The 26934-nt window shown below is 50.5% G+C and overlaps 1 protein-coding gene across 1 annotated transcript in view; it reads right to left on the bottom strand.

Moving 5' to 3' along the window:
* ADAMTSL5 (ADAMTS like 5) overlaps positions 1-26008 on the bottom strand; it is a 56933-nt gene extending 30925 nt beyond the window's left edge. The window contains exons 1-3 of the mRNA XM_081945734.1: positions 25793-26008; positions 22111-22171; positions 15384-15538 (exon numbers count right to left, since the gene is read on the bottom strand). Of these exons, the coding sequence (XP_081801860.1) occupies positions 15384-15538; positions 22111-22171; positions 25793-25902 (326 nt within the window). The 5' untranslated portion in view covers positions 25903-26008. The remainder of the gene's footprint in view (positions 1-15383; positions 15539-22110; positions 22172-25792) is intronic.
* Positions 26009-26934: the final 926 nt, after the last annotated feature.

The following is a 26934-nucleotide window of genomic DNA, read 5'->3' as shown; positions in this document are numbered from 1 at the left end:
TTTGGTTCACATAATCATTCAAACTTCATTTTTCTTCTTCTAGAGTTTGATGAATTTTTCTTGGCAGATGCAACCTGTCAATGTCACTTCGTGGATGTAAAGCATGGTACATATTCAAAAGTTTGTGTGTTTTCTGGTCCAAGTTTTCCAGTTCAGCCAAAGTCCAGTTGATGATTCCAGCTGAGTAGCATATCACTGGAACTGTCCATGTATTAATGGCTTTAATTATGTTTCCAGCATTCAGCTTTGATTTTAATATTTTGCGGACCCTCCTGAAGTATTCCTTTTGCGTTGACTCTTTGACTTTTCCATTTAAGATGTTATCTGCTTCCAATATGCCTAGGTACTTGTAACAATCTTCCTTTGCTAATGCTTTTACTATATTTCCATTTCCCAGTTCTATTCCTTCTGTTTTTTCCATTTTTCCTCACTGAATAGATAATATAGAACATTTTTCAAGTCCAAAGTTCATTTTGATGTCACTGCTGAACAGTTGAACTGTGCTGAGTATTGATTTAAGTTCAGTGGGGCTTTTCGCATACATTTTTAAGTTATCCATGTATAGTAAATGGTTTATCTTGCCATGTTGGCTTGAGATTTGGTATCCCAGTTTTGTGTTTCATAGGATTATTGTCAGTGGAATTAATGCAATGTTGAACAGTAGTGGTGAAAGTGAACTCCCTTGGAATATTCCTTGTCTGATGTAGACTTCACTAATGTTCTCCCCATTTGTTGTTAGAACTGTTTTCCATATTTTGCAAATGTTGTTGTTGTTGTTGTTGTTATTATTATACGATTGTATCACAGCGGCCAGTTGTTTCGCTGGATTTGGCATTGATTACTAGTCGGGCCCCACCCAGGGGCCTAGGACGTCGTAACGTATTTTCGTAATATACGTGCAGATCCAAGCAGTGCAGCTTTTTGCATTTGACTGATGGTGATTTTGTCAAGTTTTAACTGTTTTAAATGTAATTCCAGGGCTTTTGGAATAGCACCCAGTGTGCCAATTACCACTGGAATTACCACTGCTGGTTTGTGCCATAATCGTTGAATTTCAATTTTTAAGTCCTGGTATTTCGTGACTTTTTCATGTTCCTTCTCCTCGACCCTGCTATCACTTGGTGAGATACAATACAATACAATAGTAGAGTTGGAAGGGACCTTGGAGGTCTTCTAGTCCAACCCCCTGCCTAGGCAGGAAACTCTATGCCGTTTCAGACAAATAGCTATCCAACATCTTCTTAAAGACTTCCAGTGTTGGGGCATTCACAACTTCTGGAGGCAAGCTGTTCCACTGATTAATTGTTCTCACTGTCAGGAAATTTCTCCTCAGTTCTAAGTTGCTTCTCTCCTTGATTAGTTTCCACCCATTGCTTCTTGTTCTACCCTCAGGTGCTTTGGAGAATAGTTTGACTCCCTCTTCTTTGTGGCAACCTCTGAGATATTGGAACAATGCTATCATGTCTCCCCTAGTCCTTCTTTCTCTTAAGCTAAACATACCCAGTTCCTGCAACCGTTCTTCATATGTTTTAGTCTCCAGTCCCCTAATCATCTTTGTTGCTCTTCTCTGCACTCTTTCTAGAGTCTCCACATCTTTTTTACATCGTGGCGACCAGAACTGAATGCAGTATTCCAAGTGTGGCCTTACCAAGGCATTATAAAGTGGTATTAACACTTCACGTGATCTTGATTCTATCCCTCTGTTGATGCAGCCTAGAACTGTGTTAGCTTTTTTGGCAGTTGCTGCACACTGCTGGCTCATATTTAAATGGTTGTGCACTAGGACTCCAAGATCCCTTTCACAGTTACTACTACTGAGCAAGGTATCACCTATACTGTACCTGTGCATTCCATTTTTGTTGCCTAAATGTAGTATGGTATTGTGATGGTATTGCGATGTCTATGATTGTAACCTTATTTTTCTCAACCAGTGTGATGTCTGGTGTGTTATGCACTAGTATTTTGTCTGTTTGTATACGAAAATCCCACAGGATCTTGACCATCTGATTTTCGGTGACTTTTTCAGGCTTATGTTCCCACCAGTTTGTTGTTGTTTTAATATTATAATTTTAAGTAGTGCATTGTCATTAGTTTCCTGGTTTTTCGGTCCAAAATGTCCAAATCAGCTTGTGTCCAATTAACTATACCAGCTGTGTATCTTATAACTGATATTGCCCAGGTATTTATGGCCTTGATTGTATTTCCACCATTTAATTTAGATTTCAAAATTTTCCTAACTCTGTTGGTGTACTCTCTCCTGACAATAGTTTTTACTTCTCCATGTTTGATGTTATCCAACTGCAAAATGCCCAAGTATTTGTAGGCTTCATTTTCGTTGCATTTAATTAGTTGGCCATTGGGCATTTCAATTCCCTCACATGTAGTGATTTTGCCCCTTTCTATGGATACAGTGGCGCATTTTTCCATGCCAAACTGCATTGAAATATTGGTGCTGAATACTCGGACTGTGTTTGTCAGTGATTGGATTTCTATTTCTGACTTTCCATAGAGTTTCAAATTATCCATATATAATTGTGAAATTTTTTCAGCTTCTTTGGCTGTTTGGTAGCCTAATTTCATTTTTTTAAAGATTACTGATAGTGGGATCATCGCGATGATGAAGAGAAGAGATGAAAGTGAATCACCCTGGAAAATTCCTCCTTGATATTAACCATTCCGTAGTTCTCATTCCCTACTGCCAACTCAGTTCTCCATTGTTTCATCGCCTTTTCATTGAAGGATGTAATATTTTTACTAATGCCAGTTGTTTCTAAGCATTTTATGATCCAACTATGTGGTGTTGGAAGAAATGTCCTTCTGGGTTCGGCTCCAAGTGGGGAAAAAGACACTGGAAACATGGAGGCTGCTTGGAAAGATGGTTTTAATGGTGGACAGGACCACATGGCCTGAGTCCTGAACAGAAAAGGTGATCACATGCTTCAATGTTGGTGGAGAAGAGAAGGGAAGAGAAGAGAGGAGAAGAGAGAGGAGAAAGAGAAGAGCCTTGCAGGGCTTTTTATAATCTGTTCTGCCCCACCTATCTGTTTCCTGTTCCTGTGTAAGAAATGTATTCTGATTGGTTGCCAGACTCCCATGGGCCCGTGCAAGGGCAACCCTCTAGGCCAGCGATGGCAAACCTTTTTTGGCTCGCGTGCCACAAGTGGGGAGAGCGCGGGGGGGTCGTGTGCGGGCGTGCCGCACCCATAATGCAACGCACCTCCAGTGCGCATGCGCGCACAACGCGCCCATTTTTGCATGATTTTTTCGCCTTCCCCAGGCTCCAGAGGCTTTATAGGAGCCTGGGGAGGGCGAAAAGAGCCTCCCCCGCCCCCCCAGAGGCTTCAGGGAACGTCCGGAGGCTTCCCTGAAGCCTTCGGAACACTTAAAATCACCCTCCGAGCAACCCGGAAGTGACTTCCGGGTTGCTCGGATGGTCGTTTTAAGCGCTCTGAAGGCTTCAGGGAAGCCTCGGGACGGTCCCTGAACAGGCACGAGACGTGCGTCTCCATCGCCCAGGCCTGGATCGCCTCCGCCGCGCGGCGCCTCAGGCTCAGCGTCCTTGCGCCCGGCCTTCACATCGCTGCCGCCGCCGCCACCACTGCTAGGACGGGCTCGGCCGAAGGGAAGTCCGTCAGGCTTCGGCCACTCCGCCATCGCCTCCTCCTCCTCCTCCTCTAGCCGTGCCATCGCAAGGATTAAGGTGAAAGGGGGGCGATGGGGAAAGCGAAGGGGGCTTTGTTGTCCTCCTTCTCCTTCTCCTCCTTTCCCCCTCCGGCTCGAACGCGGCACCGGGGCCCGGCAGGCAGTGAACGAGTCGGAGCCTGCCGACTGGAGGAAGAGGGTGAGAGGCGGGTCCTGTGAACGGCGGCAGCAGCGGCGACAATAGTCGCAACTCGGCTGCCTGCCGCCTTTCCCCTCCTTTGTCTCCCAGCTCTTTCCTCCATCGCCCGGGCCCAGATCGCCTCGAGCCTGAGGCGCCGCGCGGCGGAGGCGATCCGGGCCCGGGCGATGGAGACGCACGTCTCGTGCCTGTTCAGGGACAGTCCCGAGGCTTCCCTGAAGCCTTCAGAGCACTTAAAACGACCATCCGAGCAAGTGTTCCAAAGGCTTCAGGGAAGCCTCCGGACATTCCCTGAAGCCTCCGGGGGGGGGGAGGCTCTTTTCGCCCTCCCCAGGCTCCTATAAAGCCTCTGGAGCCTGGGGAAGGCGAAAAATAGCTTTTAAAAAGGTGAACTCAGCTGGCCAGCGCACGCATGCGTGCTGGCCAGCTGACAGGGCAGCGCCTCGCGTGCGCTGACAAATGGCTCCGCGTGCCACTTGTGGCACGCGTGCCATGGGTTTGCCATCACGGCTCTAGGCTGAGTTTTGAATCCAGGTTTGATTGAGTTCAGATGCCATGTGGTCAGTTGAGTAAAGGCTTATTATCCTGCCTTAATCCCATCACTGTGGAGTTGAAGAGGAGAACTCTTTATTATGTAAAGTGGACTAACTTGGCCTTCTTAATGGCCCATTGACAAAGTGGGGATGGGCCGGAAGCTGCAGGAATTTACTTTGTGTTTAAAATGTGTTTCTCCCTTTTTCACATCCAGGAAAATATAATAATCTGCCTTTTCAATATTTCCTAGGATATATCATTTTTCTGGGAGAGGGCTGGGTGATAACTTCCTACAGTGGCAATGAGTCGAATGCTTTTTTATAATCAATCCAGACCATATTCAAGTTCGTTTTTCTTTTCTTACAATTTTCTAATATCATTTTATCAATTAGGAGCTGATCTTTTGTGCCCTTACACCTTCTTTTGTTGCCTTTTTGCACTACTGGCAAGATGTTGTTTGTTTCCAAATAATCCATAATGTTATCTGCAATAATGCCTGTGAGTAATTTAAAGGTTGTTGGCAAGCATGTTATTGGTCTGTAGTTTTCAGGTATTGTTCCTTTGGTTGCATCTTTTGGTTGGGCCACGAGGGAGGTCTACCCCTCGTGGAAATGTGCCCGCCAGGTTATCGAGCATTTCACCAGCCTCGGGCCCAGGGAAGGGGCGGCGGGGTAGCAGTGATTATCCGGGAAGACTTAGAGCCGAGAGAGTTCACCGTGCCACAGACATCCGGGTGTGAGTCCCTCGTCGTGAGATGGGGCCCAGGGAGGCAGTTGGGCCTGCTGATAGTATACCTGGCTCCTCGCTATACGTCAGCGGCCCTGCCTGAACTCCTCGAGCTGATCTCATCGGTGGCGGTTGAGACCCCCAAACTTTTAGTGATGGGGGATTTTAATCTGCCGTCGTTGGGAGAAGCGTCTGAGGGGGTTCGGGAGTTCATGGCTTCCATGACAGCCATGGACCTGACCCAGTTAATTCAGGGCCCTACTCACGAGGGAGGCCACACGCTGGACCTTGTCTTTGTCTCTGGCCAGTGGATGAGTGATCTGGGAATAGGGGATCCTACCATTATTCCCCTGTCATGGTCGGATCACTCACTTCTCCGGCTGGACTTCCCTGGTGCTACCCCCCGCCGCGAGGAGGCGGAACTGGAAGGTATTAGATGGTTCCGCCCCAAGCGTCTGATGGAACCAGATAGGTTCCAGACGGAGCTTGGGCCACCTCCTGTGGACCTGACCCGCCCCCGAGTGGAGGACCTGGTAGACGCATGGAATAGTGCGACTACCGGGGCCCTAGACCGGGTGGCGCCTTTGCGGCCTCTCCTGCGGCGACGAACCACCCTGGCCCCTTGGTTTACCGAGGAGCTAAGGGTGATGAAACGCCACAAGAGACGCCTAGAGAGTCGTTGGAGATCCTCCCGTTCCGAATTCGACCGAGCACAGGCACGAGCCTATTTGAGGACGTACCTCGTGGCATTAAGAGCGGCCAAACGTCAACATTGCGCCGCTCTTATTGCGTCCGCAGATAACCGCCCTGCCGCCCTGTTTCGGGTGACTCGCTCCCTCTTGTTTGAGAGACCGCGGGAAGCCCCTTTACAGGGCAGAGCAGAGGAGTTTGGGAAATATCTACAGGACAAAGTCGCTCAAATCCGGATGGGATGGGCCCCTTTCAGTAGTTCAGTAGAGACGCCCGTGGCGAGTCTTGAGGGACCGCTTTGGGAGGAGTTTGACTCGGTTGCCATCGAGGATTTGGACAGGTTGCGTGGACGTCTGCGACCCACCACATGTTTATTGGACCCGTGTCCCTCCTGGCTTGTACTGGCATCCTGGGAGGTTACGCGCGACTGGCTCCTGGGCCTAGTGAACGCCTCGTTGGGTGAGGGGTCTCTACCGGCCGCCTTGAAAGAGGCGGTGGTGAGGCCCCTGCTCAAGAAGCCTTCCCTGGACCCAATGGACCTAGTCAATTATCGTCCAGTCTCCAACCTTCCTTTCTTAGCGAAGGTTGTAGAGAGTGTGGTGGTACAGCAGTTCCCACGTCACCTGGAGGAAAATGATTATCTAGACCCGCGCCAGTCCGGCTTCCGTCCCGGGCACAGCACCGAGACGGCCTTGGTCGCATTGGTTGATGATCTCTGGAGGGCCAGAGATAGGGGTTGTTCCTCTATCCTGGTCCTATTAGATCTCTCGGCGGCATTCGATACCATCGACCATGGTATCCTGTTGCACCGGCTAGAGGGGTTGGGAGTCAGGGGCACCGTTTTACGGTGGTTTGGCTCCTACCTCTCTGACCGGACGCAACGTGTGTTGGCAGGGGAACAGAGATCGACCCGGAGGCCACTCACATGTGGAGTGCCACAGGGATCGGTGCTCTCGCCTCTCCTGTTCAACACATACATGAAACCGCTGGGCGAGATCATCCGTGGTTTTGGGGTGGGATATCATCTGTATGCTGATGATACTCAGCTATACATTTCCACCCCGAACCACCCCAATGAGGCCGTCGAAATGATGTCCCGGTGTTTGGAGGCCGTACGGGTCTGGATGGATGGCAACCGACTAAAACTCAACCCTTCCAAGACGGAGTGGCTGTGGCTTCCGGCCTCCCGGTTCAACCAGGTGCTTCCATCTCTGGCCATCGGGGGCGTGCAACTAGCCCCCATGGAACAGGTGCGCAATTTGGGCGTCCTCCTAGATGCCCGGCTGTCCATGGATGACCATGTAACAGCCGTGGCAAGGGGGGCGTTCCATCAGGTCCGCCTGATGCGCCAATTGCGCCCCTTATTGGACCGGGATGCCCTACGCACAGTCACCCATGCGCTAGTGACGTCTCGCCTGGACTACTGCAATGCTCTCTACATGGGGCTTCCCTTGAGATGCACTCGGAGACTGCAGTTGGTCCAGAACGCGGCCGCGCGGGTGATTATGGGGAGGACTAGATACTCCCCTGTAACACCTCTCCTGCGCGAGCTGCACTGGCTTCCTGTGGTCTACCGAGTGCGTTTCAAGGTTTTGATTATGATCTTTAAAGCGCTTCATGGCACAGGGCCTAGTTACATGCAGGATCGCATCCTGCCCCACACATCCCTGCGACCAATTCGCTCACACAGAGAGGGACTTCTCCGGGTGCCGTCCGCCAAACAGTGTCGGGGGGCGACACCCAGGAGCAGAGCCTTCTCTGTGATGGGCCCAGCCCTGTGGAATGACCTCCCCCGTGACATCAGGATTACTTCCAACCTCCGCTCCTTCCGTGTACAGCTGAAGACCCACCTCTTTCAATTATCTGGCCTGGCTCAACCGTAATTTTTCTCACTCCTCCTGACTGTCTTTTTAAATTTTAAATTTTAATTGTACATTGGGTCTTTTACAATTGGGGTATTTTAATGGGGATTTTAACTGTCTAAATGTTGTAATTGGTTACCTCCTCCGTGCATGTGTGTCTCTGTATTTTTGTATGTTTATGTGTTTATGTGTTTGTACACATGTTTCTATGTCCTATATGCCCATTGTACGCCGCCCCGAGTCCTGCCTGGAAAGGGAGCGGCTAATAAATTCAAATTTATTATTATTATTATTATTATCTTTCTGAATCAGGTATGTTTTTCCAGTTGTCAACCATTCATCGTAATCAATGCCAAATCCGGCGAATGAACTGGCCGCTGTGATACAATCGAATAATAATAATATTACTATTATTACTATTGTTGTTGTTGTTATTATTATTATTATTACCACATGGAATCAGAGTGAAACAAACAAGCCAACTAAAGCCCTTGTCAGGCCTGTAATTATATTCTTTTTAGGATCTTTGGCCTGCCACACTTTCTTATAATTTTCTATGCTGTTTCAATAGTGTAGTAGTTGGGAGCGGGGAATAGAAAGGAGTAGGATTGTAGCATGGATTGTTGACATTCTTTTGTAGAAGCCAAGGTCATCTTTTGTCTCAGCACCTCGACACCTGGCCGGAAGAAGATGGGTGTACATGCCAGCGTGGAAGATGATGATTGGAACATGTGATGGATTTGTGGGTGTGGGGAGAGATCATGAACTTTAACTGGGTGAACCCAGAGCATGTACTTCCAGAGTTGAAATTTCCATAGCAGTACTAACATGCCTGCGGAATAAATTGTACCTTTAAGGATGTTTTACCTTGGACAATGATTTATTTCTGCATGGTATTTAGAACCCTAACATTATTTCAACTCTCTACTTTAAAAATATTTCACTAGCTCCCTCCCCCTATCAAGGGGGAAGGGCTGGTGAAGGAAGATCTGGTGATGTGGGTCTCGGCATTCCCAATGCTGACCGGGACAGCGTAAATATCAGATAAGAATTAATGAGAAGCTTTTGGTGATAAGAAGAGGAGTACGGAACTTCAAAGGCAATGGAATGCTGTTTCCAGTTTAATTGCATCTGGAGGAATGCAGGAGGAGACGCGACAAGACGAAGGAAATCTCAGACGGACTTCTTCAGCAAAATTGTGAGTGCATGCTCCCCCTCCTTCCCCCCCAGCTTAGAAGCAAGATTGGAAAAAAAAAACACCCTTAGAACGGAGGTTTGGGCTCCTTCCAGACGGCAATAAATGAAATGGCATATCACCCTGCAACTAGATGGGAGAGAGATTCCCTTTCAAAATGGGAATTTCAAAGGAGGCAGGAAGAAGGAATTTTTCCAGCATCTGTCACTTGCAAGCCACCACAAATGGGGCTGCAACCAGTAAATGAAGCAAATTGGGCAGTAAATTGGGCTTTCCTCCCAGGACTTGGATGGAAAAGATGCTACTTACAAACTCCTTTGCCATCAGCATGGGGAAATGCTCCAAGCCAGCAGAGGGCACCTACTTGGCCCATAACTCATCCAAGCCAGCAAAGGGCACCTACTTGGCCCATAACTCCTCCAAGCCAACAGGAGGGTCCTTGGCACGTAAAACCCCCTAGCCAGCCATCATTGGTTGAGCTGCAACCTGTGAAGCAGGCAACCCCGGGATGGGTCTTAACCCCAGGTCATGGATGGGAGGGATGCCAGTGGGCACCTGCCCTCCCTCAGCAGATGGCACCATGGCAGAAAGCTGGGCAGTGGCCAACCGAGGGATTGACCTCCCCACCGGTTCCAGTCTCCCCTGCAAGGCCCCAAAAGGTTCTTACCAGACCTTCCTACAGAGAAGAAATCTCCATGGAAGAAGGTATTATCAAAGGGAGGCCTGCGGGATGGATGGCGGGAAATTGTGCGCCTGTAAGGCCCCAAGTGGTTCTTACCCCACCTTCCTACAGAGTAGCAATCACCAACATGGAAGAAGGGATTACCAAAGCCAGGCCTGCAAGATGGGAAGCGGGACAAGGTGCATCTGCAATGCCCCAAAAGGTTCTTACTCCACCTTCCTACAGAGAAGCAATCTCCACCATGGAAGAAGGGTTTACCAAGGGGGCAGCTGCAAGTTGGAGAGCAAGGCAGTGTGATGAAACGGTTCCTAAGTTTAGAGATGTAACTAGGTTCCATTCCTCGTGGGGGCCAATTAAATGCCACCATTGTTGTCAACTTGGCCACAGAGCGTCAGAGTGTTTGGCTCCAGCCCCAATGCCACAAACGTGCGCACCAACCACCACGGCGGTAAAGAGAGGGTCCCAGATGCCACCACAGAAGAGTCATCTGGGCCAACAACCTCTGGAAGAGGATCCCCAACTTAAGGTGAGGAAGTGTCCTACCAAGGGGGAGGCCTCGGAAGAGGAAAAGGGCAGACAATCTCCGGAGGAGGATCCCCAACTTAAGGTGACAAAGAGTCCAACTAAGGGGGAGGCCTCGGAGGGGGAAAAGCCTAAACGACCTCTGGAAGAGGATCCCCAACTTCAGGTGGCGAAGAGTCCTACCAAGGGGGAGGCCTCGGAGGAGGGAATTGCCGAAGAACAAACGTGTGTATCAATTGCCACGGTGGTTAAGAGAGGGCCCCAGATGCCTGCACAGAAAAGTCATCTGGGCCAACAACCTCTGGAAGAGGATCCCCAACTTAAAGTGACGAAGTGTCCTACCAAGAGGGAGGCCTCGGAAGAGGAAAAGGGCAAACAATCTCCGGAGGAGGATCCCCAACTGAAGGTGACAAAGAGTCCAACTAAGGGGGAGGCCTCAGAGGGGGAAATGCCCAACCGACCTCTGGAAGAGGACCCCCAACTTCAGGTGACGAAGAGTCCTACCAAGGGGGAGGCCTCGGAGGAGGAACAAGGCCAACCGTGGATGATTGGATCCAAGAGCCCAGAACCTACAGCACCTGCAGCAGAGAGCCCGAAACGGCAATGGGAAGAGATCGCAATGGACTTCATCATGGAACTCCCAGACAGCAGTGGGCATAAAGTAATTTGGACTGTTATTGATTTGGTTTCTAAGCAGGCACACTTCATTGCTTGCTCAGGATTGCCATCCGCAAACGAATTAGCGAAAATGGTTGTGAAACACATTTATCGCCTGCATGGAGTACCCAAGAAGATCATTTCAGACCGCGGAGTCCAGTTCACAGCCAAGTTCTGGAGAGAGGTCCTGAGATCTATTGGGTCCACACAAGAACTGAGCTCAGAGGTTCATCCCAGCATGAACGGTGCAGCAGAGGGAGCCAATGCGGTGGTGGAACAATACATCAGGTGTTTTGTGGACTATCAGCACGACAACTGGTCGGACTTGCTACCCTTCGCCGAAGTGGCGTACAACGATGCGGTCCACAGCAGCAGAGGATTAGCGGGTTTCCAGATTACCAGTGGCATGGAAGTTGGTGCCATGCCTGAGTTGCCTAGAGAACCTCCTTCTTTCATGTCTTTGAGTGAATGGATGGACATGCTAAAGAAAGGATGGGAGAATACGAAGAAGGCTCTAGCAGTTGCGGCAGAAGCCTACCAGAAGCAAGATGATCAACGTCGCTCATTCCTAAACCCCTACCGTGTGGGGGACAATGTTTTTGTATCTACCAAATACATAAGATTAGAAATGCTTAGCAAGGAATTGGGTCCAAAATTTCTAGGTCCATTCCCAATAGTGAAGATAGTTAACTCAGTTACAGTTCAACTCAGTCTACCCAGAAGTCTAGGGGAAATTGACCCAGAATTTCATTGTAGCTTGTTGAAACCAGTAATTGGGTCTAACAGAAGAGCATCCACCCAAGCTCAATCTCCTCCTTTAGTGATGGAAGGGGAAACACAATCTGAGGTGGAAAAAATTGTAGATTTCAGGCTGAATAGGGGTTGCTTACAGTACTTAGTGCATTGGAAGGGTTACCCTTGGTCTGAAGCTAATTGGGTGAACAGTGGGAACCTGAAAGTGGAGAAGTTAGTAAAGCAATTCAATGGGAAGTTTCCCGAGAAGTCAAGGGGTTCCCCTGGGTGGAGAAGAGGTGGTTAATTTTGTTATGTTAACTTTTATGTTATTCTCTTTGCAGGAAACGTTTTTCTTTTGAGGAGAGGCCGCCTGTCAGGCCTGTAATTATATTCTTTTTAGGATCTTTGGCCTGCCACACTTTCTTATAATTTTCTATGCTGTTTCAATAGTGTAGTAGTTGGGAGGGGGGAATAGAAAGGAGTAGGATTGTAGCATGGATTGTTGACATTCTTTTGTAGAAGCCAAGGTCATCTTTTGTCTCAGCACCTCGACACCTGGCCGGAAGAAGATGGGTGTACATGCCAGCGTGGAAGATGATGATTGGAACATGTGATGGATTTGTGGGTGTGGGGAGAGATCATGAACTTTAACTGGGTGAACCCAGAGCATGTACTTCCAGAGTTGAAATTTCCATAGCAGTACTAACATGCCTGCGGAATAAATTGTACCTTTAAGGATGTTTTACCTTGGACAATGATTTATTTCTGCATGGTATTTAGAACCCTAACAGCCCTCCCCAAATATCATAAGTAAAGCAAAGACCCAGCAGCCTCAGAAGTAAAAACAAGATGTCTATAACATACAATATAATGAGTGTAAGAGCCACAATGTAGGGCAAACAGGCAGAAGGCTGGCAGAAGTCATCCATGAACAGCAACGAGCAGTCAGAAGACACGGGGGAAACTCTTCCCTTTCACAACATATGGACAGACTTAATGATAGTTTCAACTGGGAAACTGGGACCATCCTAGACCAAGCCAAGTCCAAAAACGGCAGGGGATTTCCGGAAGCCTGGCACTCTGACAAATTGGCCACCAATAGGACACATAAGTGAGACCTACATCCTGTACAAAAGAGATACTCAACAAGCCAAAAAGGGAACAAAGAGATCGAAATACTTCCCCACCAACCATTGAGATCCAGATGAGTATAGATTAACTCATCAAATTTGCAGATGATACCAAGCTGGCAGGAATAGCCAACACTCCAGAAGATAGGCTTAAGATACAGAAGGATCTTGACAAACTTGAACATTGGGCACTATCTAATAAAATGAAATTCAATGGTGAAAAGAGTAAGGTTCTACATTTAGGCAACAAAAACGGAATGCACAGGTACAGTATAGGTGATACCTTACTCAGTAGTAGTAACTGTGAAAGGGATCTTGGAGTCCTAGTGGACAACCATTTAAATATGAGCCAGCAGTGTGCAGCAGCTGCCAAAAAAGCCAACACAGTTCTAGGCTGCATCAACAGAGGGATAGAATCAAGATCACGTGAAGTGTTAATACCACTTTATAATGCCTTGGTAAGGCCACACTTGGAATACTGCATTCAGTTCTGGTCGCCACGATGTAAAAAAGATGTGGAGACTCTAGAAAGAGTGCAGAGAAGAGCAACAAAGATGATTAGGGGACTGGAGACTAAAACATATGAAGAACGGTTGCAGGAACTGGGTATGTCTAGTTTAATGAAAAGAAGGACTAGGGGAGACATGATAGCAGTCTTCCAATATCTCAGAGGTTGCCACAAAGAAGAGGGAGTCAAACTATTCTCCAAAGCACCTGAGGGTAGAACAAGAAGCAATGGGTGGAAACTAATCAAGGAGAGAAGCAACTTAGAACTGAGGAGAAATTTCCTGACAGTGAGAACAATTAATCAGTGGAACAGCTTGCCTCCAGAAGTTGTGAATGCCCCAACACTGGAAGTCTTTAAGAAGATGTTGGATAGCTATTTGTCTGAAACGGTATAGGGTTTCCTGCCTAGGCAGGGGGTTGGACTAGAAGACCTCCAAGGTCCCTTCCAACTCTACTATTGTATTGTATTGTATTAACTCCAGGATTAACATCAGACCAGCAATAGTAAACAATACCCCTATCAAGAAACTACCAAACAAGCCATCAGTAAACAGCCCAACCAAAGAATCTCTTAAGACCACCCCCACCAACAGGGACAGGGTGAGGCACTAGAAGATCAACTGAGAGCAAACCCCATTCCCTTCTGATGATGCTACCTGCTATCTGCATGAAAACAACCCAGCTCAGAGAGCCCCAAGGACCCCCCAGAAATGCTAGTTCTAGAAGAGGAAGCTAGATCAACACTCTAGTCATTGCTGAGCTGGAAAGCTACAGGAACTAATGGAAGATCCAAAGAAACATGGCAAGCAACTGAAGAAAACAAGACTATGACAGCAATTCTGCAGAATATCACAAAAGTTGTTGTTGTTTTATATTCTGACTTTGCTTGTTCTCTCTTACAAACCCTCCACTGCAGCTCTGGGACTGCATTTGATTAAGGCAGCGGGGGAGGGGGTGCAGCTGACAATATAGAAGGATTTCGGCAGATTAGACCACTCGGCCCTATCCTACAAAATGCAATTCAGTGGTGAAAAAATGCAAGGCATTACATTGGGCAAGAAAAACCAAATGCACAGATATAGAATGGGGGTGGGGGTAGGGTAGTAGCAACTGTGAGAAGGATCTAGGAGTCCCAGTGAACAATCACTTAAGTACAAGGCAGCAGGGTGCTCCAGCTACTAAAACAGCCAATGCACTCCTAGACAGCATCATCAGAGGGAGAGTAGCAAGGTCACATGAAGTGGTAGTACTGTATATTGCATTGGTCAAACCACATTTGGAATACTTTGGTCAGTTTTGGTCACCATGATACAAAAAAGATGTTGGGATTTTAGAAAGAGTGCAGAGAAGAGCCACAAAGATGATTAGGGGACTGGAGGCTAACGCATATGATGTACGGTTGCAGGAATGGGTATATCTCGTTTAATGAAAAGAAGGACTAGGGGTGTCATGATAGCAGTCTTCCAATATCTAAGGAGCCACCACAAAGAGGAGGGGATCAACCTATTCTCCCAAAGTGAGTGAAGGCAGGTCAAGAGATAATGAAAATAATCAAAGAGAGAATCAACCTAGAACTAAAGAGAAATTTCCTGACAGTGAAAACAATCCGCTCGCACAGAGAGGGCCTCCTCCAGGTGCCGTCCACCAGACAGTGTCGAGGGGCGGCGCCTAGGAGTAGAGCCTTCTCTGTGGCGGGCCCAGCCCTGTGGAATGACCTCCCCCCGGATATTAGGAATACCTCTGACCTCCGCTCCTTTCGTGTAAAGCTCAAGACCCACCTTTTTCAAGTTGCTGGCCTGGCTCAACTTTGATCCAACTATATCGCTCCTGACGGGTTTTTTATTTGGGGTATTTTAATTGCATTCAATTTATTTAGGGGTTTTTAAACATTGTGTTATTACTTGTTTTTATCTATCAGTTCACCTCCTCCTTGTATATGTCGTATATATGTCTTGGTATATGTTTTGTTATATGTATGTCGATATATTTATTTCCTATGTTTTGTTGTACGCCGCCCCGAGTCCTTCGGGAGAGGGTGCGGCTAAGAAATAAATATTTATTATTATTATTATAATTAACTAGAAGGAACTGCTTGCTTTCAGAAGTTGTAGGTGTCCATCACGGGAGGATTTTAAGAAGAGACTGGACAGCCATAGGGTCTCCTGCTTGAGCAGGGAGTAGAATTAGAAGACCTCCAAGGTCGCTTCCAACCCTTCCAACTTATGGCTGTTATACTTGTTATTCTGTATTCTGATGGGTTTTTCCCTGAGCAGCTACGTCTAAACATGTCTCGTGTGCCCACCTGATACACCTCCGGATCCGGAAGGAGACGCCGTCCCCACAGGTACTGGAACAAGCACTCCAGCTGCCCCAGTGTGTCCATGTCCCATGGGCTGGTTGCTGACGATGCTGGGGCTCTGATTCCCGTTCAAGGTCCAGTGGGCCATTGTTTCTCCCCTACTTAAAAGAAGATGGCAAAGTCACCAGTGAGGAGACATGCACCAACCCAGCCACCAAAGTAAGTGTGTGTGTGTGTGTTTGTTTGTTATTTTGGACTTTGCCATGATTTCTCCTATTGAGCAACTCTCAATTGGAAGCAAGACCATGTCTTCTCCTCTATGTCATCCTGAGGCAATTTCTTAGGACGTGCCCAGCTAGTCTTTGGCCATGTGGGCCAGTGAGGGATGTGGGGCCAGAGCAGGCATAGGTGCAAATGAAGAGGGAAGCTTTGAGAAGGCTAGTCCCTGGCCGGGGCACCCCCAAGGGTTGGTGGAAGAAGCCCCCCCCCAAGAGGGAATTCCCCCAGATTGAAGGGGCCAAGAAAGGGCAGCCCTGAGGAGGCCAGGTGGCCATGCGGTCACTGCATGGGAGAAGTGAAGGGGGCACCTTAGGCCAGCAATGGCGAACCTTTTTTGGCTAACGTGCCACAAGTGGGGGGAGTGCAGGGGGGTCGTGTGCGGGCGTGCCGAACCCATAATGCAATGCACGACCCCCCCAGTGTGCATGCGCGCACAACAGGCATGACCCCCCCATTTTACATGCTTTTTTCGCCCTCCCCAGGCTCCAGAGGCTTTATAGGAGCCTGGAGAGGGCGAAAAGAGCCTCCCCCCCCGGAGGCCCTCCAGAGGCTTCAGGGACCGTCCGGAGGCTTTCCTAAAGCCAGTGATGTGTGGTGAGGTTTATGGCTGGTGAGGCTGGTGACGTCATCAGCGCGAGCCGCGGTCCCCTTCATGTTGACTCAGGAAGGAGGGGAATGGGACCACGTGTGCAGGAGGCCAGCGCTGAGGAGCCTCCTGCACACATGGTCCCATTCCCCTCCTTCCTGAGTGATTGATGATTTTTTTTAAAAAAAAAAGGCCATCCTAAAAAGCTGGGGGGGAAAGAGACTTGTAAAGGATTAGTCATATAACCTGAATGCCAAGCTGACTTAAGCACTCTATAATAAACACCCCAATGACTTCATACTGGAGATAGACCAGGCAACCCTGGGTTCCGACATTAATTTAACCATCTGAATATATGGGGAAGGCTGACTCCTGACCTCTCTGAAACTGGATTACCATGGAATAAAAAAACCTGCTTTCCTCCCAAAAACCCCTTCTGTGCCAGCCGACTTTAAAAACAGCGGAAGGTTTCTCTTTCCCGGATTTGATTGCACAATGAAAGCCCCATGGAGGACTCGGGTGTCTCTTCGTCCCTCCTGCGGACACGCCCAGAGCAGGCGTGCAAGCCCGGGGTCCGTTTGCCGAGTCAGAGCTCTCTTTCTGAGCTGTACAAGGCGATTGGGGAAGGAAACAGGGCCAAGAACTTCGCCGCCCCAAAGTCCCACAAAATGGAGACCTTCCTCCGCTCCCAAAACCATGGCACTTCCCTCCCGCAAAGCCAGGGGCCTCCACCCGCGTCTTCAGCTTTGCTTTCTCCCTCCTCCGCAAGGCATCACCTGCTTGCATTGGCCGCTATCTCCTCCAGTGCCGCTCGCTGCCTTCAGGGGCTCCTTCCCTCCCCCTGACTCAGGAAGGCGGGGAATGGGACCACGTGTGCAGGAGGCTTCTCCTGCACAAGTGGTCCCATTCCCCGCCTTCCTGAGTCAACATGAAGAGGACCGCGGCTCATGCTCCGTGGTCCTGCGGCTCGTGCTCCATGGTCCCCTTCACGTTGACTCGGGAAGGCGGAGAATGGGACCACGTGTGCAAGAGACTGAGGCTGCCTCAGCCTCCTGCACACGTGGTCCCATTCCCCTCCTTCCTGACTCCTGAGTCAACATGAAGGGGACCACGGAGCGTGCTCCGCGGGACCGTGGCTCACGCTCCGAGGTCCCCTTCATGTTGACTTAGGAAGGCGTGGAATGGGACCACGTGTGCAGGAGGGAGGCTGATGCTAGAGGAGCCTCCTGCACACGTGGTCCCATTCCCGACCACATGTGTGGAAGGCTCCTCAGCGCCTTTTCCCTTTCCCCCTTTTTTTTATTTTCATGATGAGAGCGGTGAGGCTCTGCCTCCCCTGACCGCACGTCCCTGCCTAAAGCCTTCGGAATGCTTAAAACGACCCTCCGAGCAAACCGGAAGTGACTTGTGGTTTGCTCGGAGGATCGTTTTGAGTGCTCCGAAGGCTTCAGGGACTGGCTTCCCTGAAGCCTTTGGATTGCTAGAGGGTCGTTTTAAGTGTTCCGAAGGCTTCAGGGACCGTCTGGAGGCTTCCCTGACGCCTTCGGAGCGCTGAAAACGACCCTCCGAGCAAACCGGAAATCACTTCTGGATTGCTCGAGGGTCATTTTAAGCGTTCCGAAGGCTTCAGGGAAGCCTCCGGATGGTCCCTGAAGCCTCTGGAGGGCCTTCGGGGGGGCAGGGGAGGCTCTTTTCGCCCTCCCCAGTCTCCAATAAAGCCTCTGGAGCCTGGGGAGGGTGAAAAATGGCTTTAAAAAAGGGTTAAATCAGCTGGCCAGCCCGCGCATGCATCCTGGCCAGCTGACAGGGCAGCGCCTCATGTGCCCTGACAAATGGCTCCGTGTGCCACCTGTGGCACGCGTGCCAGTGGTTTGCCATCACTGCCTTAGGCCCCACTCACCGGAGGTGTCTCTTGCAGGCCAGGGCAATCTCCTGAGAGTCATCAGGCTTCTTTCCTCCCTCCCCCCCTGACTCCAGTCCCAGATGGGCAGCCTGGCCTTCTCTAACTCCCCCCTCTGCTGGCAATGGCAGGGGATGCCCTCTCTGAAGCTGCTGGGGCAATGAGATGGACTCGAGAGACCCTCTTTGGGAACCCTTCGTGGTGAGATTTCCTGTTCCTGAGGCTTCCTACGAGGTGCCTGCCTCAAGGATGGCTCCTACGGATCTTGGCCATCCCTGTTTTGCCTCTGCTCTCCTGATCAGCATCCAGTGAAGACAACATTTCCCAGGCAGCTTCCTCTTTGGTCCAATGGACGGACAGACAGACTGCTGCTCTGGATGGGGCCTCCCCCTTCTCATCTTGTGCTCTGCCTGCCAGCTGGCAGGGAGAAAGGAAGGATCATGCCCCCTCCATGCAGGGCCATGCCTGCTCCTGAACAATCATATCTGCTTTCCCTCCCCTCCATTTTGGGAGAGCTACTGGATGCTTCCCCACCCCCACCCCAAGGCTGTGATGTCCTCAGCGGCACAAAGGAGTGCTTTGACTGTCCTTGTGCTGCTGAATGATGGCTGCCAGAACAGCTCGTGGGTGACCATGGTGTAGAGTGGTATCTCCCCTCCCTTCCCCTTCTCTACTGCAGATGCCAAGCACAGGGGCAGCTTATTGTTGTCACTTGCTAGCATGGATTGAACGGAGAGGTGAAGACGCCCCCCTCAAGGCTCTTCACCATCTCCTCTGCCCTCTGACCAAGGAAAAGGCACCTGGTGGCTGCTTGTGGGAGTAGGCAGGAGGAACCACTCATGGAGCCTGCAGTTGACCTATTTTGGGCAATAGGTGAGGTGCCTCTGCTGCATCTGGTTGCCTAGTTTTTGCCAACTTTTGTTCCTTGTTTTTATAATGGCATTGTTTTATTATCTTTCTGTTTGGGAGTCAGTGGGAATTGGGTGGCACACAAGTTTACGAAACAAATAAACACAATGATTGGCATAAGGCCCTGTGTCTCGTCATGAACTGATCATGATGGGTGCCAGGTTGGATCAGGGTAGCCAACCAAACCCATCAGCTGTGCCAGCACTTGGTTGACTGCTTGGAGCCGGTGGGCACTTTTCTGAAGCATTTTCTTGCACCCGGGCGTCTGGCGGCCACGAGGGAGCCTGGCTTCTCAGCACAGTGACCAAATTTTCTTGGAGGCGGGGGGGAATACAAAGCTGAAAAAGAGGCTCATAAGGATTAAGAAAATGCTAGTGTTTAAAACTTCACTTTACAAGAGAATTCAAGAGCAAAACCAAGAAAACAAATAACTAAATTAAATCAATGATGAGCTCCAACTCTAGATTTAAATGAATAAAGATTAAAAATAGATTTAAAAAACTAACACAAAGTGAAATTCGTAAAAAATAAAAAGTGCAGAGATTTTTTTAATAAACACACACATAAAAGGGGAAGTCATAAAGAAGCAACTCTCCCTTCATCAAGACAATTCTGATAGAGACGGCCTTGGTCGCGTTGGTAGATGATCTCTGGAGGGCCAGAGATAGGGGCTGTTCCTCTATCCTGGTCCTATTAGACCTCTCGGCGGCTTTTGATACCATCGACCATGGTATCCTGTTGCACCGACTGGAGGGGTTGGGGGTCCGAGGCACCGTTTTGCGGTGGTTCGGCTCCTACCTCTCTGGCCGGACGCAACGTGTGTTGGCAGGGGAGCAGAGGTCGACCCTATGCCCCCTGACTTGTGGGGTGCCACAGGGGTCGGTCCTCTCGCCACTCCTGTTCAACACATACATGAAGCCGCTGGGTGAGATCATCCGTGGTTTCGGGGTGGGATATCATCTGTACGCTGATGATACTCAGCTGTACATTTCCACCCCGAACCACCCCAACGAGGCCGTCGAAGTGATGTCCCGGTGTGTGGAAGCCGTACGGGTCTGGATGGATGACAACCGACTCAGGCTCAACCCTTCCAAGACGGAGTGGCTGTGGGTTCCGGCTCCCCGGTTCAACCAGATAATTCCATCCCTGGCCATTGGGGGCATTCAACTCGCCCCCGTGGAGCGGGTGCGCAATTTGGGCGTCCTCCTAGATGCCAGGCTGTCCATGGATGAACATGTGACAGCCGTGGCCAGGGGGGCGTTCCACCAGGTTCGCCTGGTGCGCCAATTGCGCCCCCTATTGGACCGGGACGCCCTACGCACAGTCACCCATGCGCTGGTGACGTCTCGCCTGGACTACTGTAACGCTCTCTACATGGGGCTTCCCTTGAAATGCACTCGGAGACTGCAGTTGGTCCAGAATGCGGCCGCGCGGGTGATTATGGGGAGTACTAAGTACTCCCATGTGACACCTCTCCTGCGCGAGCTGCACTGGCTTCCTGTGGTCTATCGAGTGTGTTTCAAGGTCTTGATTACGATCTTTAAAGCGCTCCATGGCTCAGGACCTAGTTACCTGCGGGATCGTATTCTGCCCCATACATCCCTACGACCCATCCGCTCGCACAGAGAGGGACTTCTCCAGGTGCCGTCCACCAGACAGTGCCATGGGGCGGCGCCTAGGAGCAGAGCCTTCTCTGTGGCGGGCCCAGCCCTGTGGAATGACCTCCCCCCGGATATTAGGACCACTACTGACCTCCGCTCCTTCCGTGTCAAGCTCAAGACCCACCTTTTCCAAATAGCTGGCCTGGCTCAACCATAACTTCGTATCGCTCCTGATGGGTTTTTTAATTTAGTAATTTTATTTAAGGGGATTTTAAATTGTGTTTTTAACTGTCTTTCACTTATAAGTCAACTCTCCTCCATGCACATATGTATATGTCTCTGTTCTTTTTGTATATATGTTTGTCTTATGTGTATTTTTATCCGTTTTGATTGTACACCGCCCCGAGTCCTTCGGGAGAGGGTTGCGGCTAATCAAATAAAATTATTATTATTATTATTATTATTATTATTATTATTATTATTATTATTATTATTATTACTTATCACTTTCTCTTATCCTATCACAACAGATCTCTTCTTCCCATATCTCACTTCATTTCTTACCTACCAATTCTTAAAACTTCGTCATTCAGTCCTATTAACAATGGAAGTCCATTAAGAATGACAAGAAATAACACCTATAAATTAACTTCATTCAAATAAACCAACTTTATATTCCTTTACGTTTAACAGTCATTTATCATTTCCCAAAAAATCACAGTTTGCAGTTTCTCTACCAGGATTTCTTAGGAGATTTTGTTAATCTGGGAGTTCTTACTTGAGGGACAAATGGCAATGCTCAAATTATCCTACTCAGACGCATCATATCAGCTGCCTGAGGGAGCGTCTGGGATAGGCGGAAAGAAGATGAGGGGGACAGACAAGAGAAAAGGGGGGTCACAGTGGTGATGGCGGCACCCAAGGAACCAGGCTAGGGACAGAAGCCCTCTACAGGGCCACTAACAGTCAGTGATGACTTGATGGTACATAATCAATCATCATTTATCAACTTGTCCCATGTTTTACTGAAGTCAAAGGACACCATGTTCATCCTGTTCCCTGGTCAATTGAATGGGTTATTCTGTCAAAAAGGGTCTGCCTTATTCTTGATAAAGCCCTGCTGGCTCCTGTCAAGCCAGACATTCTTTCCTTCTTACAGCATAAAATCTGTTCTGGAGGTCTGTGTGACCGTCAAGCTGATTGGCCTGCAATGACCTCAGTCCTCTTATTTTCTCTTTCTAAAGGCAGAAACAACACCTCCTTTCTCCAACCCTCTGGCACAGGCTCTGCCCTCCATGACCTCCAAACTTCTCCTCCTCCGTGAGAGGAGGCGGCCAGTTCCTGGATGCTGTCAGCAGAGTGGACCCAAAGCCTCTCTGCTTAATGGGGGAGTGGACTGAAGGGGACTCACCCAGTTCTGGAGAGCATTTCTGGGTTTGGGCTGGGTGGACTCACCTGAACTGTGCATGCAAAGACCAGGCCAATCAGGAGCAGGACCCTCCAGCGAGGCAGCTGCCTGCAGGGAAAAACCAGAGAGAAATGAACATTTCCAAAACCTTTGTCAGGAAGGGAAGAAAACACTTTGCCAATATCTTGCAAGCTTAGAGAAAAAGTGTACACTGGCCAAGCTGTAGTGGCAAAGATATGCCAATGCTTGAACAATCTGCCTTGAGTCTCTCAGCAAGACCATTCGCCTCCTTCTGATGCAGAGTCTCCCCCCATCCCCACTTCTGCCCCTTTATGATGCACAGCCTCCCCTACCCCAGTTCTCCCCCCTCCCGACCCCCAGTTTGCAGCCTAGGGGCCAATGTCTGCCCTCCAAGGGCCCCAAGAGCAGAATAAGAAGAGAATAACAGAGCTAGGAGAGACAGCATGTGAGCGACGAGGCTCTTCCCTGGCCTGACCCCTTTGCCAGCTCTGCAGGAGGACGGCTGGCGAGGGTTTCTGAGCAGCTTCCAAATGGAGGGTAGAAATTGTGGTAGAGAAGAATTGGGAGCAAAAGGTAAAAGTGCCCTTCAGAGAGAGAAGATGAGGCGTCCCAGAAAGTAGGGAAAAATCTCAGTCCGTGTCTTGACCATCCCTCAGGGGGAAAAACTGATTGAAGGCTGCCTTGCCCTGCGTTGACTATGTGGGCCAAGCATCGCCTAAGTTCCCTGGCAAGCACAGCCATGAGGGACCTGCACTGGCAGCCTTCGCCCTGAAGGCCGGACCTGACTCCGAACAGCCGGCAAAAAGGCTGCTTTTTCACAGGATCCGGCAGCGCAGTGGCAGTGCCAGCAGCAGCAGTGGATACTCAGCGCAGGTCTTGGCCAGCTGTCGTGGCCTTGTGGGCAGTGGCTTCTTCAGGGAGGCCTCAGTGAATGATAATCTTGTCTGGTCAATCTGTTTGCGTCCCGCCTTGGAGAAGGCGAACTTAAAGGGTCCACCACTAAGTTTAAAAAGCGATGCAAACTCCTGTTGAAACCAGGCTGTGGATGAAGACAACCAAGCAGATGAAGACAAGTGTTGGAAATTCAACCACGTTTGGGAGGACAACACCCCTTAATGTGGGTGTCCCCCCAAAATGCTTTTGATCCCTGAGCCTGCCATTCCAGGACCCCTGAGGAGGGCATCTCTGGACCAGCCCCCCAGTTCCCTCAGCAATGGATGGCCAAGGAAGACTTTCTGGGGTTGTCCTTGGGCTGCCAACCCCACCTGCCCTCCCACTGTCTGGAGCACCTAAAGGAAAAGGCTGTCGCCTGGGACAGGCAGAAAGGGGTTCCTCTATGTGGGGCTAAGGGGAGTGGCTGGTGGTGGTGGGCGTTCTCAGTGCAGAGGTGAACAATATACAGATCGATTACAGGTATAGTTAGTGCTACTATTTTGCATATCTAAAAAAACATTCTGACCAATTATGTGCCACCAAGTATTTTTGACCCTGAGTGACCACATAGATCCGTGATGGTGAACCTATGGCACGCGTGCCACAGGTGGCACAGGGAGCCACTTGTTAGGACACGCAAGGTGTTGCCCTGTCAGCTCCAGCACGCATGTGCACGCTGGCGAGCTGACTTCGGCCATTTTTCACCCTCTGGAGGCTTTCCTGAAGCCTCCAGAGGGTGAAAAACAACCCAATGTGCAAACTGGAAGTTCGGGAACGGACTTCCGGTTTGTGTGTTGGGACATTTTTCTCCCTCCGGAAGCTCCTGGGCCTCTGGGGGGGGCAGGGAGACAGTTTCCCCCCTACCCATGCTCCTAGAAAGCCACTGGAGCCTGGGGAGGGCGAAAAACAGGTCCACCGTGCACCAAAAGCGGGGGGAGGGTGGGGGTCGTGCGTGCATGGGGATGGGCACGCCTACACACGACCCCCCCGTGCTCCCCTTGCTTTTGGCACGTGATGGGAAAAAGATTAGCCATCAGTGACATAGATAGACTGAAAACAGCATGGTTTCAACTTTCATGTCATATCGTCCTGAGCAAAGCAAAGGGCAAACTGGGGGAATTACATGGGGTGATATCCTTTTCAGGGGCCAGGCACATGGGGAGAGGGCCAAGTCCTCTGAGGGATAGGGGGCACTTGGAGGAGGAGCCCCTTTTGCCGCCTGGGATTGGCACCAAGAAAGGGCCACAGATGGTTTGAAACAGATGGAACTGCCACCCACAAAACAGCAGTCTGGGCTGCAGGATTCCAACCACTGCAGCCATCCAGAATAGCCGCCATGCGGGCATGCCCTGGAGATCAGCCAAGTGGGTGGACCAACTGCCAAGCGGGCCAGCAGCTGTTCTACGTGCAGCCCCACCACTAAGGATATCACAAGTGGTGGTGGTGATCTCCCTTAAGAACCTGGGGGTGGAAGAACGGTCCCCTTCCACAATATCACAACAGCTCAGCTTCTGTGGCTCTCGATAGGTCCTCAACCAGGAAGAATTGGGGGTGACAGAGGCGAGAGCATGATTTAACTGGCACACAAGGGAGTTTCAGTGTTGCACAAAGCAGAAGAGGCAGACTTCTTGTTCTTCCATCAGGTCCCAGGCTTTGCTAGAAGGTTTAGCCTCCCTGCACAGGTGGCTGGACATTTCCAGCCCAGGGACCGTAGAATGGAAAGGAGGCAGTTGGGGGGGGGGGCAGAAAGGGCAGCTCCTGCGAGGGCATGGGCCTTGTGGCCCTTGGAGCAGGAAACGAGGGGTCAACCTGCTCTCCAAAACACCAGACAGCAGGACAGGAAGTAATGGATGGAGGATCATTAAAGAGAGATCCAACCTCGAATTAAGGAGACGTTTCCTTCTTGTGAGAAAAATTAACCAGTGGAACAGCCTGCCACCAGAGGTTGTGGGTGTTCCATCACTGGAGACGTTTAAGAAGAGATTGGACAGCCACTTGTCTGGAATGGCACGGGGTCTCCTGCTGGGGTACCAAAAGACCTTCAAGTTCCTTTCCAACTCTTATTCTGAAGCAAGAGGCTGGTAAAGGCGGTGGATCACCATCCAAAAGTCCTGAGTGCAAACCCTGAGCAGAAACCATGCTAGATCCCCCCTGTGTCTTCCCGGGGAAAGAGTTTCTTCTTTCATTTTCATTTTCTCAAGTCCCAGATCAGCTGACTTAACCTTATTTGCTCCCTCAGCTCAACCAGACTCCTAGCCCAGAAACAGCGCGGGTTGGGAGCTGCTTCTCACCAGCTAGCATAAGAAAGGGCCCCTTTGCTCTGGAAGGGAGAAAGAAGAGTTAGGAGCAACCCGAGGTCTCCGCTTCTAGGCAAAGGGCGAGCAGCGCAATGGGACAGATCCGCGACGCTTGTTGCTGTTGCCGCCGCCGCCGCTTTGGAGGCAGCTCAGACTTGTACAGCGGCGCTCGGTGACAGCTTGCAGCTGCACGGGCGGGCCCGGGGCTCCCGCAGCTGCACTGCCTTCCCAGCCCTGCGGAAGCCAGGCCGACGGCTCAGCGCAGCGGCCGCAGCAGCAAACAAATATCTCCAGCAGCCTCCAGAAAGCAGCCGGGGATCTGCGGGCAAGAAAGAACCGAGCCAAGACCCCGGTCACGGCCGGCAGCGGGAGGCGGTCCGACGGCTCCAGGTCTCCCTGTGAAAGAATTTCTCCGGCCACGATGCCCTTGTGGCAGCCACTGAAGGGCTGGCACTAAGCAGACGGGACGGCTACTCACCAGGAGCTGAGCGCGTCAGAAGTGGGGCCCCGTGGCTGCATCACCCACAGCCCTCGTGGCCTAGAGTGGCACCGGGGACAGCTGTCCGTGCACTCCCCTTGGCGCTTCATACCCAGAGGAGCCAGGAAGAAGCTTTGACCAAGCCAAGCCAGGGTGTGCACCGCTCTGAGGAAAGTCCTCCGCGTTTCTTTCCGGCTGCTCTCCCACCGAGTTTGGGCGGGTCCCACGAAGGGTGGCGATTGGGGTGATAGCAGAGGAGGGAGGAGAGCGAATGCCCAAGCTGCAGCCTCCTCCCACAGCGGGGTGGGGTTGGGGGGTTAGGGAGAGATGTACTGTCAGCCTCCCCCCCTCCCGGAGCAACAGGAGCAGCAGCTGTTGCTCAGACTCTCAGGGAAAGGTGTGAGTCAGGAACAAGCTGGAGGTTCACCCTTCAGCAGAATTCACAGGCACCCCCCCCCCCCATCATCTCAGAGCAACATGGCTGCAGCTAAAAATAGCACCTGTGCTTCTCATGGGGGGGGGTTGGGAGCAGGGCAGGGGGAAGCGCTCTGCAAAATGGATTATGGATGGTCGAAGAGCCAAGAAGTGGAACCCAACTCCCATCCTCTTGCCTCACTTTCCTGGCCAGTTGCCAAGCAGGCCTTGGGAAAGATAGGCCATAAATAACATCCCTAGGGCGGGTGGGGCAGGATGGAGGGGAAGCAGGGATGGGATGGAAACCATATGGAAAGAGGAGGGGAGAAGCAAGGGTGGAAATCAGGGCTGGTTCCAGAATCAAAAGTGGATCCAGAAATCCCCAGGAGCAAAATCACCAAGGGGAGATCTGGGGCTTCTCCCTCTTCCTCCCTCCTTCCCCACTCCCTCTCTGCGCACATGTGTGTACATGCACATTCCCTGGCTCAGCAAGAAGACAGTGAGTCACAGCAGTTACATTCAGTCCTGCACGGCACCATCCACTCAGTGGATGGGTTTCCCCAGGCAAAGAGCCAGAGCAAGGAGGCCTGGGACTGGGCAGGCCTCTCCCTCCAGGCCTAGGGTCTCTTCCCCCCCCCAGCCCTGCACAGCATAGGTACAGCAGGTCAAGTATAGGTGCTGATGCCCACCTGACTCATTAGCAGACCTTCCTGGCACTTTGGCACTGC

Source organism: Natrix helvetica (genome assembly GCF_964273705.1).
Source record: "Natrix helvetica genome assembly, chromosome: 1".
In the NCBI taxonomy this organism is placed as follows: Eukaryota; Metazoa; Chordata; class Lepidosauria; order Squamata; family Natricidae; genus Natrix; species Natrix helvetica.
Note: the sequence above shows the minus strand (reverse complement) of the source record. Positions and strands in the feature narration are given on the sequence as shown.